We start from the raw sequence: 16,581 nt of genomic DNA on the forward strand, positions 1-16,581 counted from the left end.
AAGGTGGAGGTATGCTCTGGAGAGAATAGGAATTAAAGTCAGTAGAAACAAGACAAAATACATGTGTATGAATGAGAGGGGGACAGGTGAAACAGTGAAGCTGCAAAGAGTAGAGTAGTGAAGGTAGATGAGTTGAACTACCCGGGGTCAATCATCCAAAGCAATGGACATGTTGGTGTGACAGAAGAAGATGTGAGGGATAGAGTGAGATGGAGGCAGATGATCAGCTGTGGTGACCCCTAAAGGGAGCAGCCAGAAGATGAATAAGAGTTAAATTAGGATTTGTTTGTGGTATTTATGGTGTTTTTAGCCTGTTGAAGCGAAGCATTAGAATATCATCCCGGAATACTCGCTTTTATGGTCCCTTACGGCGCTACATACTCCGATACGGACGGTGGCAGCACACGTTTACAGTTGCTTTGCGAGTTCCTAACCAACAATAGAAGAAGTCTGCTTCAAGCGTCACCGTGGAACCAAGCGGGAAGGAGCGGGCAGGAGGTGAAGCGGTGTGAGAGCAGCGGCTATTTTCTTCTATTATTTAGCTAGCAGGCAGACTACCAGGGCTAGCTAAATAAGGGGCGACTGAAGACGGAACATGCCGCGGGAAATCATAACGCTTCAGCTCGGACAATGCGGAAACCAGAGTATGTGCAACGACATTGATGACGTTAAAACCGCTACAGCTTTTTTTTTTTTTATTGTTAGCTGTGCGAGATGTCACCAGATTGTCATACATTCTGCTGTGTAACGACACTAGCTAACTGCTAATAATAAGTCGAGCTAACTTTAAATACATCAGAAACAACGACCTTGCAGCCTAGCTAACCTATGGCTGATGGTGTCTGTAAATATAATGTCACAGAGTACAAGTTACCATTAGCTTGCCTTTGTGTTATTAAGATGCATTTTACGGTAACTGGCACCTGTGCTTAGACTGAAGTTGCGCGAATTTAACTAATTAAAGCGAACATGTTTTGTTGACTTGTTCGCTTCCCTGTTTCTCAGTCGGGTTTGAGTTTTGGAAGCAGCTGTGTGCAGAGCATGGCATCAGTCCAGAGGGGATTGTTGAGGAGTTTGCCACAGAAGGCACCGACAGAAAGGATGTATTCTTCTATCAGGTAACTGTAGCAGAAGTACTCTGCTTCACAGCGCATAATCTGTCTTGCTACGAGTTATAGTTGGCCTATATTTTGTGCACTGCAGAGTATACAGTATACCCAGCCTCTATCTGGTGGCGCTTATGTGCAGCTGAAGTGCAGCCACAGTATTTGCCACTAGATGGCGTGCTTGTATTGTAAACTGAAATCAAGACCCTGCAGAGAGACAACAAACTCAAGACTGTGCAGTGTCTTAATCTAACCACTGGTTGTTGATAAAACACCTCAGGCTGACGATGAGCACTACATCCCTCGTGCAGTGCTCCTCGACTTGGAGCCCCGCGTGATCCACTCCATCCTCAACTCCCCATATGCAAACCTGTACAACCCAGAGAACATCTACCTGTCAGAGCACGGTGGTGGTGCTGGGAACAACTGGGCAAGCGGCTATGCACAGGTGATCACCAGATATAAGCCATCTCTTTTTTTTCAGCTTTGCCCCATTAAGAAAGAAAAGAAATAAAAAAGGATATTAATGCATCTAAAAATCTGCTCTGACTTCTTTACCTGTAGGGCAAAAAAATTCAAGAGGACATCTTCGACATCATTGACAGAGAGGCAGATGGCAGTGACAGTCTGGAGGCAAGTCTATCGTTTATCACATACTGACTGTCCCAGAGGGCTGGAGTGATTGAGGTTGTGGCAGTGTGGAATTTTTAAAATTGGTTTAAGAGTAAATTGATATGGTTGTGTGTAGAAATATTGCATTTGAAGAGCAGCTTGCAAATGAAGCCTAAACCTTATTCCCGCATTAAAGTATCAGGTATTTGTTGTTAATGGGAGGGATTACTTTAGTTTAAACATGTAGAAATTACAGGGATTTTCTGTCTAAACTTGTGAACAGATTTTAGGCCTCCTTCTGTGTTTCTTTGTAGTTTTGTGGTCATGCTGCAATCCCATTTGTCTCTTTGTGATCATTTCTGGTTTTCTGGTAATGGTTTTGTCATCATTTTGTGTCTCCCTGTGGTCATTTTGTGTCTCTTTGTAGTGGAGCAGTTGGTGTCTGTGTGTCTCTTTGTTGTCATTTTGCATCTCGGCGATAATTTCGTCTCTCTTTGTGGTCGTGTGGTCAGTTTTGGTGTCTCTGGGGTTGATTTGTGTTTCTTTTCAGTGACTTTTTGGAGGTGACGCTCAGTCTAGTCTCTCTAAACCCATTTGTTGGCTGAATAGTGGTATGGAATAGTTGATTTTACTCCGGCACGAGTTCTGTCAGGCTTTAAGGGAGACTGTTGTGTATTTGTTGTGGTGAAATGCACGTAGAAATGAATGACTTGATAGAAACGGCATGCTAAAATGGTGCCAGAGCCTGTCATCTTAAAACCAGCACAGCCCCAGCCGTGCCTCACTATTATTCTTAGCTTTTTTTTTTTCTTCTCTTCAGTGAACTTTCTTCAGCTGCCAGCCTCCCATAAAATAACACTCGCATTTCCCTTCGAAGGTCTGCAATTTCTGTAACTCATTCACATTATGACCCCACATTATTATTTAGTGTGTGCACTCGTGTGTGCATTGGATAGGAACGTGGGCTGGGCTGCCGTAGGCATGTGTATGTTGGCAGGGTGTGGCGTGCAGTATGTCTGGTGATAATAGCCGGGCAAGTGTAGAAGGCAGGTATTACTGGGCTGTCTTGGGGGGGTGAGAGAGCCTATTTGTGAGGTGGGGCTGAATTCCCATTTATATAACTGCCTAGGAAGAGAGGTGTTTGCACAACCACACACGCACACATTTAGCGTTCTGCTTCAGAAGAGTTCACAGTAAGCTTCACACGTGTGGCACACACTGTAGCTTGAAATTGCAGGTATTGAGTAACCCTTTGCCTTTGTAGGGATTTGTCCTGTGTCACTCGATTGCTGGGGGCACGGGTTCGGGGCTGGGATCGTATCTCCTGGAGAGGCTCAATGACAGGTTGACATGCACGCATTCAACTCGATCACTTGCATTTTCTTTTTCTTGCGATATAGTATGAATGAATAATGTATCATTTTTGTCCCCCAGGTACCCAAAGAAGCTGGTACAGACTTACTCTGTCTTCCCAAACCAGGATGAGATGAGTGATGTGGTTGTTCAGCCATACAACTCGCTGCTGACGCTAAAGAGGCTCACCCAGAATGCAGACTGCGTGGTGAGCAGCAGCATTTTAAAATGATGAATACTAATTAATCCCATTGCTTTCTTGGCATCATTACACACCCGTGGCACTAAATAGTCTCATAAGATGGCAAATGAATCTGCATTTTTTGGAAAGCCCTGGTTAGCTTGTAACTGTACCATTCAAAACAAAGTTAAAATTAACCAAATTGTTCAACTGTTTCACTGTGAGCCAAAATGGGAAATTAAAACTTTTTTTTTTTTTTCCAGGAAAAATAATAATGTGACGTCAGAGTTAAATAGATTTGGCTTCATGTGCTCTGATGCTATTGCCAGGAGTCAAAATCTAAGAAGCACATACTAGTACATACACTCACTGACCATTTCATTAGGTACACCTGTTTAACTGCTTGTAAACACTAATCTCTAACCAGCCAATAACATGGCAGCAACTCAGTGCATTTAAATATGTAGACATGGTCAAGAAGACCTGCAGAAGTTCAAACTGAGCATCAGAACAGGGAAGAAAGGTGATTTTATGCGACTTTGAATATGGCATGGCTCTTGGTGCTAGATGGGCTGATTTCAGAAAGTATTTCAGAAACTGGTGATCTTCTGGGATTTTCTTGCACAACCATTTCTAGGGTTTACAGAGACTGGTCAGAGAAAGAGAGAATATCCAGTGAACAGGGTGAAAATGCCTTGTCAGAGGTCAGAGGAGAATGGCCAGGCTGCTTGAAGCTGATAGGAGGGCAGCAGTAACTCAAATAACCACTTGTTAACCACTGAAAAAGTTTCTTAAAGGTCTGTTTTACATTGAGGTTTTTTTTTTTGACTTGTCAATGTGATACTGCCCCTCCCATTTATATCCTAAGTATAAAAATTGTAAAGCCTTTTTTTTCCCCCAATGTGACCACCCTGTTGTAAGTTGTCTTTGAAGGTTATTTAAATTATATCATATTTGCCATTAAGTACTACAGCTTAGTCTCTGACAGAGCCTTTGATGCACCTTTTTATGGCATTTTGTTTGTATTTTAAAATCACACAATCTTGTTTTATGATGCTACTGACAGATATAGACTGTTTTTTTTCCCCCCTTGAACTCTTATCAGTTCCTTTTGTTGAAAGTCTGCTCTCGAGGCTGCTCTACTACTTGTCTAGCAGACTAATAAAGAAGCAAACTGGAGTGCCGGCCTTGAGGCCTAACAAATGCTATCTAATATCGAACTTATTAAATCTGAGTCCTGAATTGGTGATTGTATTAGTCTGAGATGCTCTGACAGTCTAATGGTGTTTCCTCTTTAATACCTACTTCCTTCAGGGTCTTGCATAAGGCCCCCATGTTGATTAAATTAGCCAGAGAGCTAATAGAATCTGCCCAAGAATTGGTCCCCCTGTTGAGACTGTACAGTGTGTCTTTTATATTCAACTCCTCCAACAACAGCACACTGTATTGCTTCTTAAGAGGTTCCTTTACTGCGTCATTACTGCGATACCCTCTCACTCTTTCTTGAACATTGTAGCAGTGTATTGACTTTGACTGTGCTGTTTTGCTGGGGAGCTTTTCCCTCTCCCCTGTTTTTCCTCTTCATCTGTCTAATCATTTGCCCCGTGTGTGTCTGTGTGTCTGTGTTAGGTGGTTTTGGATAACACCGCTCTAAATCGCATTGCCACAGACAGGCTGCATATCCAGAACCCCTCGTTCTCCCAGATCAATCAGCTGGTGAGTGAGCGATTATAACTCTGTGTTACAGCCGCTGCTTCTGGTTTTGTCAGTCAGCAGGTCTTAGTAATAGGTGTAGTTTACAGTCTTCCTTGCTGTATTTGAACAAAGGCAAATGTTGAAACAGGCTGCACGAGACGTTGCAGCCAATACAGAATTACAAGATTCACGAACTAGTTTGACAAGTTGGTTGAACTTTAAAAATGGATTTCAGGTTTCTTGAACCGCACTCGGCTGCACTTTCCAAATGGTTTAACTTGCTTGACTTGAACCACAGTTGGAGGTTTTGAATTTGGGCTTGCTCTTTTTAGAGCCAAATAGTGTGGCCAAAAATAAATAAATAAATAAAGCCTCAGCTTGGGTGTTGATACACAATTTCTGTTTTTATATTATTTTGTGGGAAGATGAAAACATAACTGGTTTTTCACTAAAGCTGATCAATTGTAACACAGTTAATGGATGTATAGTGCAGAAACCAAATTTCCAGTGAACTGAAGTCATCCAAGTCTGCTTGAACATTCATTCATGCAGGTTTCCACCATTATGTCTGCAAGCACAACCACTCTGCGCTACCCAGGCTACATGAACAATGACCTTATTGGCCTGATCGCGTCGCTTATCCCTACACCCCGTCTCCACTTCCTTATGACTGGATACACACCTCTCACTACTGACCAGTCGGTGAGTTGTGTCCTTTTGTGATGTTGCATGAGATTAGAAAATAATCCCAGTGTTGTTGCATTTGAAATCAGCCCACCCTACTGTTTCTCAGGTTGCTAGTGTGAGGAAAACCACAGTGTTGGATGTGATGAGGAGACTCCTGCAACCCAAGAATGTGATGGTGTCCACAGGAAGAGAGAGGCAGCCCAGCCACTGCTACATCGCTATCCTCAACATCATCCAGGGGGAGGTCGACCCGACACAGGTACAATTGTGCATTAAGTGTTTGAGGTGGTGAACTGATCCAACATAATAATGTTAGGACTGTATTCAAACATATGTGAACTTGACTGTAGGTGCATAAAAGCCTCCAAAGGATCCGGGAACGTAAACTTGCCAGTTTCATTCCCTGGGGTCCTGCCAGCATCCAGGTGGCTTTGTCCAGAAAGTCCCCGTACCTGCCCTCAGCTCACCGAGTCAGCGGCCTGATGATGGCCAACCACACAAGTATCTCCTCTGTAAGTGCTTTTCTTCTCTCAGCGCGGTCAGTTACGGTCACTTCCAGTGTGTTTTTATGCAGTTATGTAGTTTTGACTTTAACTTTGTTCATATTTGAGCATATCCAGCGAGCTGCTACAGCACAGCAGCTTAATGGGAAATTCCAGAAAAATTAGATTTTGGATTATCACGCTGCCAAAGAAGACATTTCCTCAAAACGACATCATCTTTTTACTAAAAGAAACTATAGCCATGTCATTTCATTATATTACTTGATCTAAGATGATTTAGAAAGCCTTTACTGGTGGTCACACTGCAGGGCTTTTTCTCACTAAGCAAAGTCCTAAATTTAAGCAAAGGGAAATGACTCCTCCGAGTTTCAGTAATTCATTCGTTTTCCATTCCCGTAACACCAAGGTGAAGAAACAAAACAGAAAGTGTGACCGTTTTAAAGAAGTCAGAATAAACCTGAAACCTGATGTTACTTTCTTTTGCTGCCCCACAGTTGTTTGAGCGGACGTGCAGGCAGTACGACAAACTGCGTAAGCGCGAGGCCTTCCTGGAGCAGTTCCGCAAAGAGGACATATTCAAGGACAACTTTGATGAGCTGGACAACTCAAGGGAAGTTGTCCAGCAGCTGGTCGACGAGTACAGCGCAGCAACACGGCCCGACTATATTTCCTGGGGTACGCAGGAACAGTGAACAGACTTTTTGTTATATACTTAATTCTCAGTCTTCTTGACTTCCCAAAATTGTTTTATTACATGTAGATGTCACAGTAGTTATTTGGCTATAGCCGCTTCTCTGAATAAAAAAAGAGTATTTATTGGCTTGCTTTCACATGTAATACTGTAGTGTTTGTGTCTCCAAGTTAGAGACTTTCATTAATGTTAACCAAAAAAAGTCGCATCCTGGAGATTCTGAACCCCCAGTTTACAGAAATCTTTCCTCAACCCTACTTAACAGCTTTGTGAAATGAAAATGAGAGCACTTATTCTTTAAAATCCTGCACAAAGCATCTATAAATGCATATATCCACTACTTTATTTCTATAGTTCATCTCTTGCAGCCAATCTTATTAAGTTATCCTCAGTGTAAATCGACCTGTTGCCTTGTTTTGGTCTATTTTTATACAAAGTACAGTACTTCAGTTTTTGTGCACCTGGTGGGCAGTGAGATGTCCTTGAATATATAAGAGAGGACTGATAGAAAGCAGTAGCATGGTGATTAATGTAGATTTTGTTATTCCAGACATTTCTAACCGTCTGTCTGCTGCTGATACACAGTGCTCATTTGTTATCACTGTTCATGACCAACAAGAATGTCGAGTTGAAGTTGGACTGGAGCCATAAATGGTGTTAAAATACCTGTCATAAAAACAGCATGGGGTCCTCTAAGATTTAATTTTAACTCTTCATCTCTATGACTGTAAATATTCTCCAGTAGCTGATTCACTGGCATCCAATGTGTTGTCTGAAGTGAAGATACTGATATACATGTCGCTTTGCCTGTTGGACCTGTTTTAAATTGATGAATAAACACATTTTCTATTATTTTATTTTCTACCTGAAATGTCTCAGGTGTTATCTGAATTCAACTTGACGCCTGGTTAGTTGTTTGAAAGGTTAATGGAGCCGGACTGCAGACGGCTGTTCATCTGACTAATTAAAGGCATAAGCACAAGGGCAACAAAGACGCTTGACATTACTTGTTCTACCAGCCGCTCTTAACCAGATCGTTCTGGTTGGCACGAGCCGCAGCGCTGCCTCCTCAAAGCTACAAGGAAACAATAGTCTTAACACTGCTTTGCAAGTCTGGGCACCACCTAAGCGCATTTTCTCTACATAAAATAGGAAGGATGAGGCTGAATAATAGTATCAAAGACAATATGGTAAAATTTAGGTTTTATTAATTACATACAGTATTTAAAGTTTTTTTTATTGCACCCTCAAGTTAGTTAAAAACAAATAGTGCAATTAACTATACACAAATAGAAAGGTACCATGCAGCATACAAACAAGCTTAATACAAAGCAAAAACAGTTTTTTTTGTTTGTTTGTTTTTCTTCTTTCCTTTTCATACATGTGGCTTGGAGCTGCCTGCAGCTGCAGTAGAAAAAGCAAAGACCTGCTCTGAGCAGGATACAGGGCAGAGTGTGCAATGACTTGTCAAGGCCTTCCATGGTGAGAAAACAATTCAAATTAGAGGCTGGTTATATTGCATGGGGCAGTGTAGCAGACAGTACTGGACTATTATCTTTACAAAGCATCTATTGTCTTAAATTCCTACACTGTAAAATACTACACTAAAACAAGTTATAGAGCAGGAAAATGTTAATACATGTGAAATAGTTGCATATAAATTAGGGAATCTGCATTTGGTTAATTTCTTGTTGTAAAAGCTTATTAAAGTAAGCACATCTTTGGTCCGTGCTCAAACCCACGACTTGCTGAAACTTTGGCTTCACAAGAATAATCAGTGAACACAAAGAAGGAGCTACATGAAAAGTACACATAGGAAGCAGCTTTAGGGAGCGTGTATGGCTCTGATCGGTTAAAGCAAACTTCATATGAAAATATGCATGGGTCTGAAATTAAGACAAAGGACAGTTAAAACAAAACGCAAAGTTGGCATAAATAATACTACAACAGCATCTATAGCCTGATTAGATAAGTGTTTCTTTAAAGAAGGGGCGCTGCTCGAGTCAGTTCTTACATGATCCACATCGCTGACTGGGGCTGAGTTAGTCTTTTCATATCTATTTGTTATGTGAGTGTGTGAAAATAAAGAAGCACCTATTTTCAGCAGAATACAGCTGCATCAGCATACTTGCCAACATAAGCAAAAAAAAAAATCTAGTATCTAACTTATTTCATGTCAAGGATTGAAGCCAAGACAAGCAGCACAACAAAGGACAAATCAGAGCATTTGGTGGAGACACTGTTAGAAACAGCTCCAAAATCCTTTGGTTTCCGTGAAAAACAGTTAACCCAGATCCCAAAACGTGTCATCGAGGAAATGGTTTTTCTTGATCAAATATCACACGTAGGTGAGAGGATTTACGGCAGTGGCAGCCAAAGTGACTTAGTTACGGAGTTCAACATCTGGTTCCAGTTTCAAGTTCACGTGGCTCACTGCATCAACGGCTCCAGGTAACGCAAGCTCAGCCGGGACCTTGTGAAAACTGAATGTCTCTGACGAACACTTCAGCATAGGGGCATGTGAGAGTGAGTGAGCTTGCATGTGTGTGGCAGAGACAGAGCAGCAAGGGGGGGGGGCGTCTGTGTCACTGAATATTCTCAGCACTATGCCAGCAGTGCGTGAGGGGATCACTGCCTTCTACAAAAGGCAGCATACAATATGGCACGCTTCAAGAGAGACAGAGGGCGAAGTAGTGTCTAAGCGATACCGTTATGAGGGGAGTACCACAGCTTATTGTTGCCATAAGTCTCAGCTACTGTCTTCTCCAAAGGTTCACGCTAACATCTCACATTGTCTTGGAGGGTGGGGTGAGGGAGGAGTGGGAGATACTGCCATTTAGGGTAACCAAGTAGATTGCGTGACAGAACGGGGTGGGGGTCTTTGACACCTCATCAGCAGCCGTATTGGTTTCTGTGGGTTTCTGGCTTCACTTGCAAAAACAGAAACCCTTGCCTTCCCATGCTCGCCCCATTCCCCCTCCTCCTCGGCTCAGCGAGGGTTTATTTTCAAAGATGGGGAGTGAAAACAGCTCTCTCTTTGTTTTGGCTGCTGTGCCATTCCCAGCGGAGAAGGCACAGTGTGTCTTGAGGACTGGGCCTGGGCCTCACGGGGGACCACATGGAGGAGGAGGTGGCCGAGGGGTTGTGGTGATGAGTTTGGGGGGGTAAGTGTTAGGGTGCTGGTCCCTCTCAAACGGGATGTGAGGGCAGCTCCAGGAGTGTGGGTGTTGGCGCTGATCGCAGATGACAGAAGCCCACCTCTGTGCTGTCTGTTATGGTGATGTCTGCATCTTCCCCTTTTCCTCGCTGCCGATGGATGGCACTGAAATAAGCATTCATCAGCTGCATGATCTCAGTCAGCTGTGATGGAGAGGGGGAGAGAGAGAGAGAGAGAGAGAGAGGTCAAATTGGTGGCAGTCTCAGTGTCTGGCGCTGTCACTGAAGGGTGGATAAGGATGATGTCATTCAGCTGCTAGAAAAACTAGATCCTCCAGACGTACAGCATGATGTTTGGCACATTTAAGGGAACATACACATCTCTTAAATGTGTGTAGATATTTCTTCCCTTTGACATACACCATATTGTTCAGCAGCTGTTGCAGAAAAATAAAGGGAGGGTACTGTGGAGGAGTTAATTTGTTCATGTGCCTCTCCATTAAACAGACCTCAGGAGACATAACCACCAAACACCCAAAAGCAACAATTACCCTTATTCTAGTCCTGCTGATTCTTGGCTTAACAGTCTGTGCATAAAATAGTCTCTGGGTTTTTTAACATCACCTGCTCTTCAACTTCAACTATGACCCTGGAATCAGCAGCTAACCCCAGCCCTAATCATAATGTGCCCCGTCCCGCAAATCTGCTCTTTCCTTTATTTCCCCATGTCCACTGGCTGAAAACCTTGCACATTTTTATCAGAGGGATATGAGGACTTAAGTTCATGAAGAAGAAGTCTTTCTGAGCCGTACTTCAATTTGACTGTGTGTTCAATAAATAAATAAAAGTCACTTTTGTGCCTCAAGAGAGATCACAGAAGGCTTTTGTGTTCTGTGTGGGAAGATGCAAGCAAAGCGGCCCAGTGAAAGGGAAGATTTGTTCTCAACGGAGAAAAAAAAAAAAAAAAAAAAAAAACACGTCTGTTGGAAGTACATCCATGTTTCTGAGAAATGTTTTGCCTAATATTTTAATCTAACCGCTGCAATAAAACTTACCCCCATGCCATTTAATGCCAGGAAGTGAGACTTTTGGTGGTTACCATCTGTTGGGGAATATGGGCAGGTTGTGTGCTCTCTATTTAGACCAAATTAATGAGGGTTTTTAAAGTGGGTCAAAGAGGCAGAGGCAGAGTGGAGGGGGGATATCGTGAGCAGACAGTGTGCGTCTTTCTCTTACTCTGCAGAAAACTGCACGCTGATAAGGCCACTCGGCTCTGCACTGTACACAAACTGAATCCTGACTACAGTGGAGGCACATTATGTCTAAGCTCAGAGCAGAAACAGCTTCAATTAATATTTTCCTTCCAGTCAGCCCTCAGCCTCACCCTGTATGTGTCATCCTGGGAGGTGGGCCACTATACAGTACATGGGTGAAAATACTGTCAAAGATGCTAACACTGTGGACTAATAGTTGGTTTTATGGGGCAAACTCAGCACTAGAACTAATTAGTTTAGGACATTAAAACACTACTGTAGAGATTTGAGTGCTATGTGCTTTTTAATATTTGACATTGAAAGTTTACTTGCTGCTACTCAGCTCATGTTTCAATAAGTCATCTAAAGGTGAAAAAAAAAACCTTAAATGATCTAAATGAATCACACAAATGACCAATTTTGAATTAAAAATAGCAATTTTAGCTTAAACTGAACAATTTTGCACCCTGTCTCTACCTTGGTGGTTTCAAAGAGCAGATCCCGGTCCCCAGCTGTGATCTTGAAGGTGTTGCTGTCAGATACACCGTAAGAACAGATCTGGCCGTAAGGGAAGGACTCCAGGGCTTCTGATTCTCCCTGCTTATACAAGGATACAGATGTAGCAGCGACACCCAGCCATAGCTTCTGGGAAAAACTCCCCGTTGAACTCTGCAGGCAGAAAGAAGTGAGCAATTATCAGCACCCTTCAGAGTCATTCACCTCAATCTAAGTGGCTTGAGCCTTGAGGGAGAAAAAAAAAAACTTGAAAAATGACAATAAAACTAAAGTATAACCACACAATACTCACAATATAAAAGTCCACTTCATAAAGAGTGCATCCAAAGCCCGACCACTGGCGTGCAATTGTGAGGTAGGCGGCCATACTGTCCCTGCGGCTGTAGCCAGCCAGACCTTTCCAACGCTCCAAGATGGATGTCATGACAGCTGCTGCCTCCTCCTTCAGTCGGGACCGCAGACGCATGTCCTGCTCAACCTTTTGCTTGTGCACCGCCGTAGCTGTGTGGCTCCACAGGGTCCCTGCCAGGAGCCCCGTGTGGAAGCGCTGCGTCGTGGGACAGCCCTGAGCAGCCACCTGACACGGAGGCACATCTTGTGGTGCAGCGAGTGACACGAGAACCCGAGTTTCAAGCATATGACCTGGAAAAAGCTCATCCAAAGGTGGGCAGGGGGCATGAGTGCTGAAGTCCCCCATTAGGGTCTGAAGCCTCAGGGCAGCTAATGCCTGCAGGTCCTCTTCACAGGCTGGCAGCTGGCCACGTATGACCATCTCATGGCACTGCAGCACACAAGCCAAAAACCAGGACGGAGAACAAAACACAAAGAAGGTAAAGTTTGTCAGTAACAGCTTCAGTCCTCTCATTCATCCTTTCTACCCCACCCTGTTTTATTTCATCCCGTAACTCTTTTATAGAATTCCCCAGGAAAAAAAATTATAATGAAGCCAGTGCTGGCTGCCTTTTACCCCCTCTGCACTCCAGCCAGTGCTCTTAGTCATGTTTTTTATGCAGTCCATTTTATTGCAATCACAGCTGGTGAGAAATTACAGGCTGTGATTGCAGATTGTTTGGTAAAAGCATACATGATCCAAAAAAAAAAAGTAATGAATCACTGCATGACAATAAATTAGATGTCATTATTAACACCATCAGTGGTCACTCATAACAAAGAAATAGTAAAAGGAGAAGGCTCATGTTCTACTCCATTACCTGCTCAAAGAGGAATAAATACTCTATGCTGTCCACTGATATGCTGTCTGCATCCAACAGGCAGTAGAGCTTGAAACGCAGCTTGCACCGGGATTTAGACTCTGACTCTTTAGTTGAGAAACTGCACAGAAGAAGGACAGAAAGAGTTAAATCCTACTAAAGATTCACATGACATACAAAGAATCTTAAGCTTTCACGTTAATATGCTACAAGCTATTGTTTCCCCAGTGTGTAATATTGTTGTTTAATAACCTGGCAGTTTCATGTTTACCCTTTGCCTTGTACAATTAAATTACATCATCTTTACCTTGACTATCTAGCACCTGGCTGGATTTACTGACAGACATAGACACACAAACCCGGCCTCCCAGCACACTGTCATGTTTGACCAAGAAGAACAGACAAGGTCACCAGCTATCAAGGACACTGGATAACATTAGCACTTGGACTAGAGGAAGATAAATACACAGTGTGCTGCTGCTCACTCCATAATCCTCTGTAAGGTGACAAATAGGCTTTTGACCACAATGTTTTGATAGCACGCCTGTCTACTTGGCTTTATTATGACTGACTTCTTTGTTTGTTCTGTCTCACAGGGTGAAGACTGACGATCACTTTTCAAACCTGGTCAGGATGTCTGCGACCAAAGCGCTCCCTGTGACCGGCTGCTCCCACAGTGCATTCTGCTCGTACAGTGCAAATGTATTTTTGCTCTCCTGTAGGCCGAGCTTCTCTTGCATCCTTCGAACCACCTGCGTGAGGGGGGCAAGGAGAAGCGGGTTGAAAACACAGATGGACTCACAAGTTGCTGGGCTTCAAGGGTGAAAGCAGAGGAGACAGAAATTTACTAGGCTCTTGATTGCACTGTGAAATTTTGAATTGAAACCGGTGAGTAATTGAAAGACTCTGAAGCCAGCTCAAATAAAAAAAAAAAAAAAAAAAAAAAAGCTGCGCTGCCAAGTAGAATACAGAGAAATGCTTCCAAACCTCATTGGCAGTAGTGTGTGAGCTGATGTAGAGCTGGCAGGATCCAGGGCCAGGATAGTGCACGGTGCACAGCATCTCCTGTCGGTTCATCAGCATCTGGATCTCCTCCCAAGATGGCACGCACTCCCGACACTTTGTCTTCTCCAGAGCCTCACTGATGAATGACGCATAGTTATCCATTTCAGACTCAGGACTTTGGCTCTGGATTCTGCAAGGCAGGTTAAATGTGTGAGAAAGTGACACTGCTGTGAGTGTGCCTGCGTGTGTACTTGTGTAAGCAATTTGTCATGAAGATGAAAATATTAAACACATAAAAGACTGCCTGTGACTCAAAATCTGTTAGGTGTTACGTTGTGATTATGGACTTTGCGTCACCCCTTTGATTCAACTTTTTATTTTGTTTGGGCTGGCAGTGCTAGAGAGTCAATGAGGCGAGGAATGACAAATGTTCTCACTTTAGCTGTTAGGAACTTAAAAGACTCAACATCCCTCAACCCTTCAAAGAAAAGGAAAATGGCAAAGAAAACATGTTTGACTTCGGGTAGCGCACGAAACAGGAAAAGGTGTTTCCGCTCCTGTGAACCAGAGTGACCTGCTGCTTCCTCCCAATGGAGTGTCCAGGAGTGGAAGGTGAGTGTACGTCTGTGTGCTGTTGTTTTAAAGGAGGGGACAGGACCAAAAAAAGCAGCAGACAACCCAATCCAACAGGAGGCTGAGGTTTGTGAGTGTGAAAGGTGTGAAATACAACCTGATGGAGTTATTAGCTAAGCCCTGTGTAAACACAGGGGGACAAATAGGAAGGAAACAATTACACTTACCCAAAAATACACAAAAACCAGGACAGAAAGAGGCAAGCAAGAGGCCATGAAATATTTTGTCAGACACAGTAAAGGCAGCTTATTCAATTTAATGTCTTGCTATCTCATGCTATATAGCCACAGGGTGGCTGAAGCATAATTAAGAATGTTCCATTGATCTCTGTGAGCCTTCCTATACTGTCCTCTTTGTTTCTCTGTGCCATTTCCTGCTTTCTTTCCCTCTCCTTCTCCCCTGCTTTCTTTCTTTTGGCCTATTCTGTCTGACAGCAGACATTCCCTGGGGGTTTCTCAGGGCACTGGGGGGTGGTGGGGGGCGGAGGGGTGGAGGCTGGTTTCTGGGCCCACTGCCCAGCTTCAGTCTTAGCTCTGCCCAGCTGCAGCCTCAGCACTGATCCAAACAGTGAGAGAGTGCGTGAGAGCGACAGCAAGACGTATCAAAACACACAGCCAACGAGTTCCACAGAGTTGTTATGAATTGCCATCGCATGCAACTGTTCCATTAGCTAGAGGGTGATTCCCAGTACAGAAATATAGATAGAAAATTGTAGTGGTTTGATGGCATGACATTAGACAGAAAATCTAGAGCAGGAGATTAGTGCTGCTAATAACTTAGATTAGCATTCTTGACAGAGGGGCTAATTCAGACCTGTAAATCCAGCCCTTGAAAACTGGATCTGTCTGGGGAAGCATGCTAACAATGTGAAAGCATATCATGCTACTATATCTAAACAAGTGTTTAGGGATGCTGGCGCCTGCTTTTTGTCCGATGTCTAGACCCCGCGTTTCCCTGCTACCACGCAATAGTGGTTCACCTTGATCTCTTAGATCAAGTCATTCTCCCTTATGCCCTTCCCCAATCACCTACAACCTATTCCTGGTCTGATGTCTTATATGGGAATGTGGGAATCTTATTGCTAAAACTTCAGTTCACACTCATGTAAAACAATTTTCATAACTAGATAAACAACACGCAACTTTTCTGTTAACTGACAACTGCAGTCTGTTTCCTTTCTGTCAACATGGGTGGATACGCTGTAGTGTTTTCCACCTGGCTTCCACAAACCATGTTTCCCAGTCAGAGGAGTCATTGCCAGAAAAAGCAAGAAAGTTTTCCACTTTTAATTCCAAGTAGGAGATGACGATGCGAGCAGCTTTCTCCAGTTAGGAGCATTTGTATGCATTAAACCGAGTATGAATACATCCAGCCTGAATACTGTAGTCACAAACAAATGCAAAACTTTAAGTCGTCATGTGGTGATACATGTGAGAATTTCTTCACCTGATCTAAATAAAACAAACTACTTTAATCACATACTGCAAGGTAAGTACAATCACTGCACCTGACCTCCCAGCTGATCAGGAAGAAGCATTAGATTTCAATCTAGGCTCAAGCGCCCCCATTAACCCTCTGCTATCCTTTGTGTCCATCTCACCTTTTGAGGTGGAATCGCAGGTACTTGAGCACAGTTGGCCCAGGAAGAAAGGTGCAGCTCATACAGGTGAGAAGCTGCCAGTAACGGAGATGTGCTGCAGTGTTTGGGGAAGGTGTGTAGCTGGTCTGCTTCACTAGCTGGCAGTAGACTTCGTCGCGGAGGGGCCGCAGGTCCAGGCAGGTCTGCAGCACACCCTGGATGATGGGAACCGGCTCCCGTGCTGACTCCAGCTGCTGCAGGCAGTTGAACAGTTTCACGGCCTCCTCGCGCACTGAACCGTAGCCTTTCCCACTGTGGTCTGGAGAGACAAGGCAGAACAGAGAAACACTGTCAAAGGTTTTTGCCAGGACAAACCCCCTCTCCCCCTTTTTTCTCCTTT

At 43.6% G+C, this 16,581-nt stretch overlaps 2 protein-coding genes across 2 annotated transcripts in view; one reads left to right on the forward strand and one right to left on the reverse strand.

The window, feature by feature from the left end:
* The first annotated feature begins 299 nt into the window (after nt 1–299).
* Nucleotides 300–7,699, forward strand: tubg1 (tubulin, gamma 1). The gene is made up of 11 exons (XM_030735437.1): nt 300–644; nt 1,006–1,118; nt 1,387–1,554; nt 1,671–1,739; nt 2,983–3,062; nt 3,153–3,279; nt 4,882–4,968; nt 5,500–5,649; nt 5,741–5,893; nt 5,985–6,146; nt 6,632–7,699. The coding sequence occupies exons 1-11, from the start codon at nt 596–598 to the stop codon at nt 6,827–6,829; spliced, it is 1,356 nt and encodes a 451-aa protein (XP_030591297.1). The 5' UTR covers nt 300–595; the 3' UTR covers nt 6,830–7,699.
* Nucleotides 7,700–8,014: 315 nt separating this feature from the next.
* plekhh3 (pleckstrin homology, MyTH4 and FERM domain containing H3) overlaps nt 8,015–16,581 on the reverse strand; it is a 36,260-nt gene continuing 27,693 nt past the window's right edge. The window contains exons 7-13 of the mRNA XM_030736847.1: nt 16,203–16,500; nt 13,952–14,159; nt 13,589–13,716; nt 12,965–13,085; nt 12,046–12,534; nt 11,715–11,906; nt 8,015–10,188 (exon numbers count right to left, since the gene is read on the reverse strand). Of these exons, the coding sequence (XP_030592707.1) occupies nt 10,018–10,188; nt 11,715–11,906; nt 12,046–12,534; nt 12,965–13,085; nt 13,589–13,716; nt 13,952–14,159; nt 16,203–16,500 (1,607 nt within the window). The 3' untranslated portion in view covers nt 8,015–10,017. The remainder of the gene's footprint in view (nt 10,189–11,714; nt 11,907–12,045; nt 12,535–12,964; nt 13,086–13,588; nt 13,717–13,951; nt 14,160–16,202; nt 16,501–16,581) is intronic.

This window comes from Archocentrus centrarchus, chromosome 8 (assembly GCF_007364275.1).
Source record: "Archocentrus centrarchus isolate MPI-CPG fArcCen1 chromosome 8, fArcCen1, whole genome shotgun sequence".
In the NCBI taxonomy this organism is placed as follows: Eukaryota; Metazoa; Chordata; class Actinopteri; order Cichliformes; family Cichlidae; genus Archocentrus; species Archocentrus centrarchus.

Excerpts from the sequence above, each read along its gene's own strand:
- tubg1 (XM_030735437.1), top strand. The coding sequence starts at position 596 with ATGCCGCGGGAAATCATAACGCTTCAGCTCGGACAATGCGGAAACCAG. Across the intron at positions 1,740-2,982 it reads ATGGCAGTGACAGTCTGGAG|GGATTTGTCCTGTGTCACTC; the intron begins GCAAGTCTATCG and ends TTGCCTTTGTAG. Across the intron at positions 5,650-5,740 it reads CTCTCACTACTGACCAGTCG|GTTGCTAGTGTGAGGAAAAC; the intron begins GTGAGTTGTGTC and ends ACTGTTTCTCAG.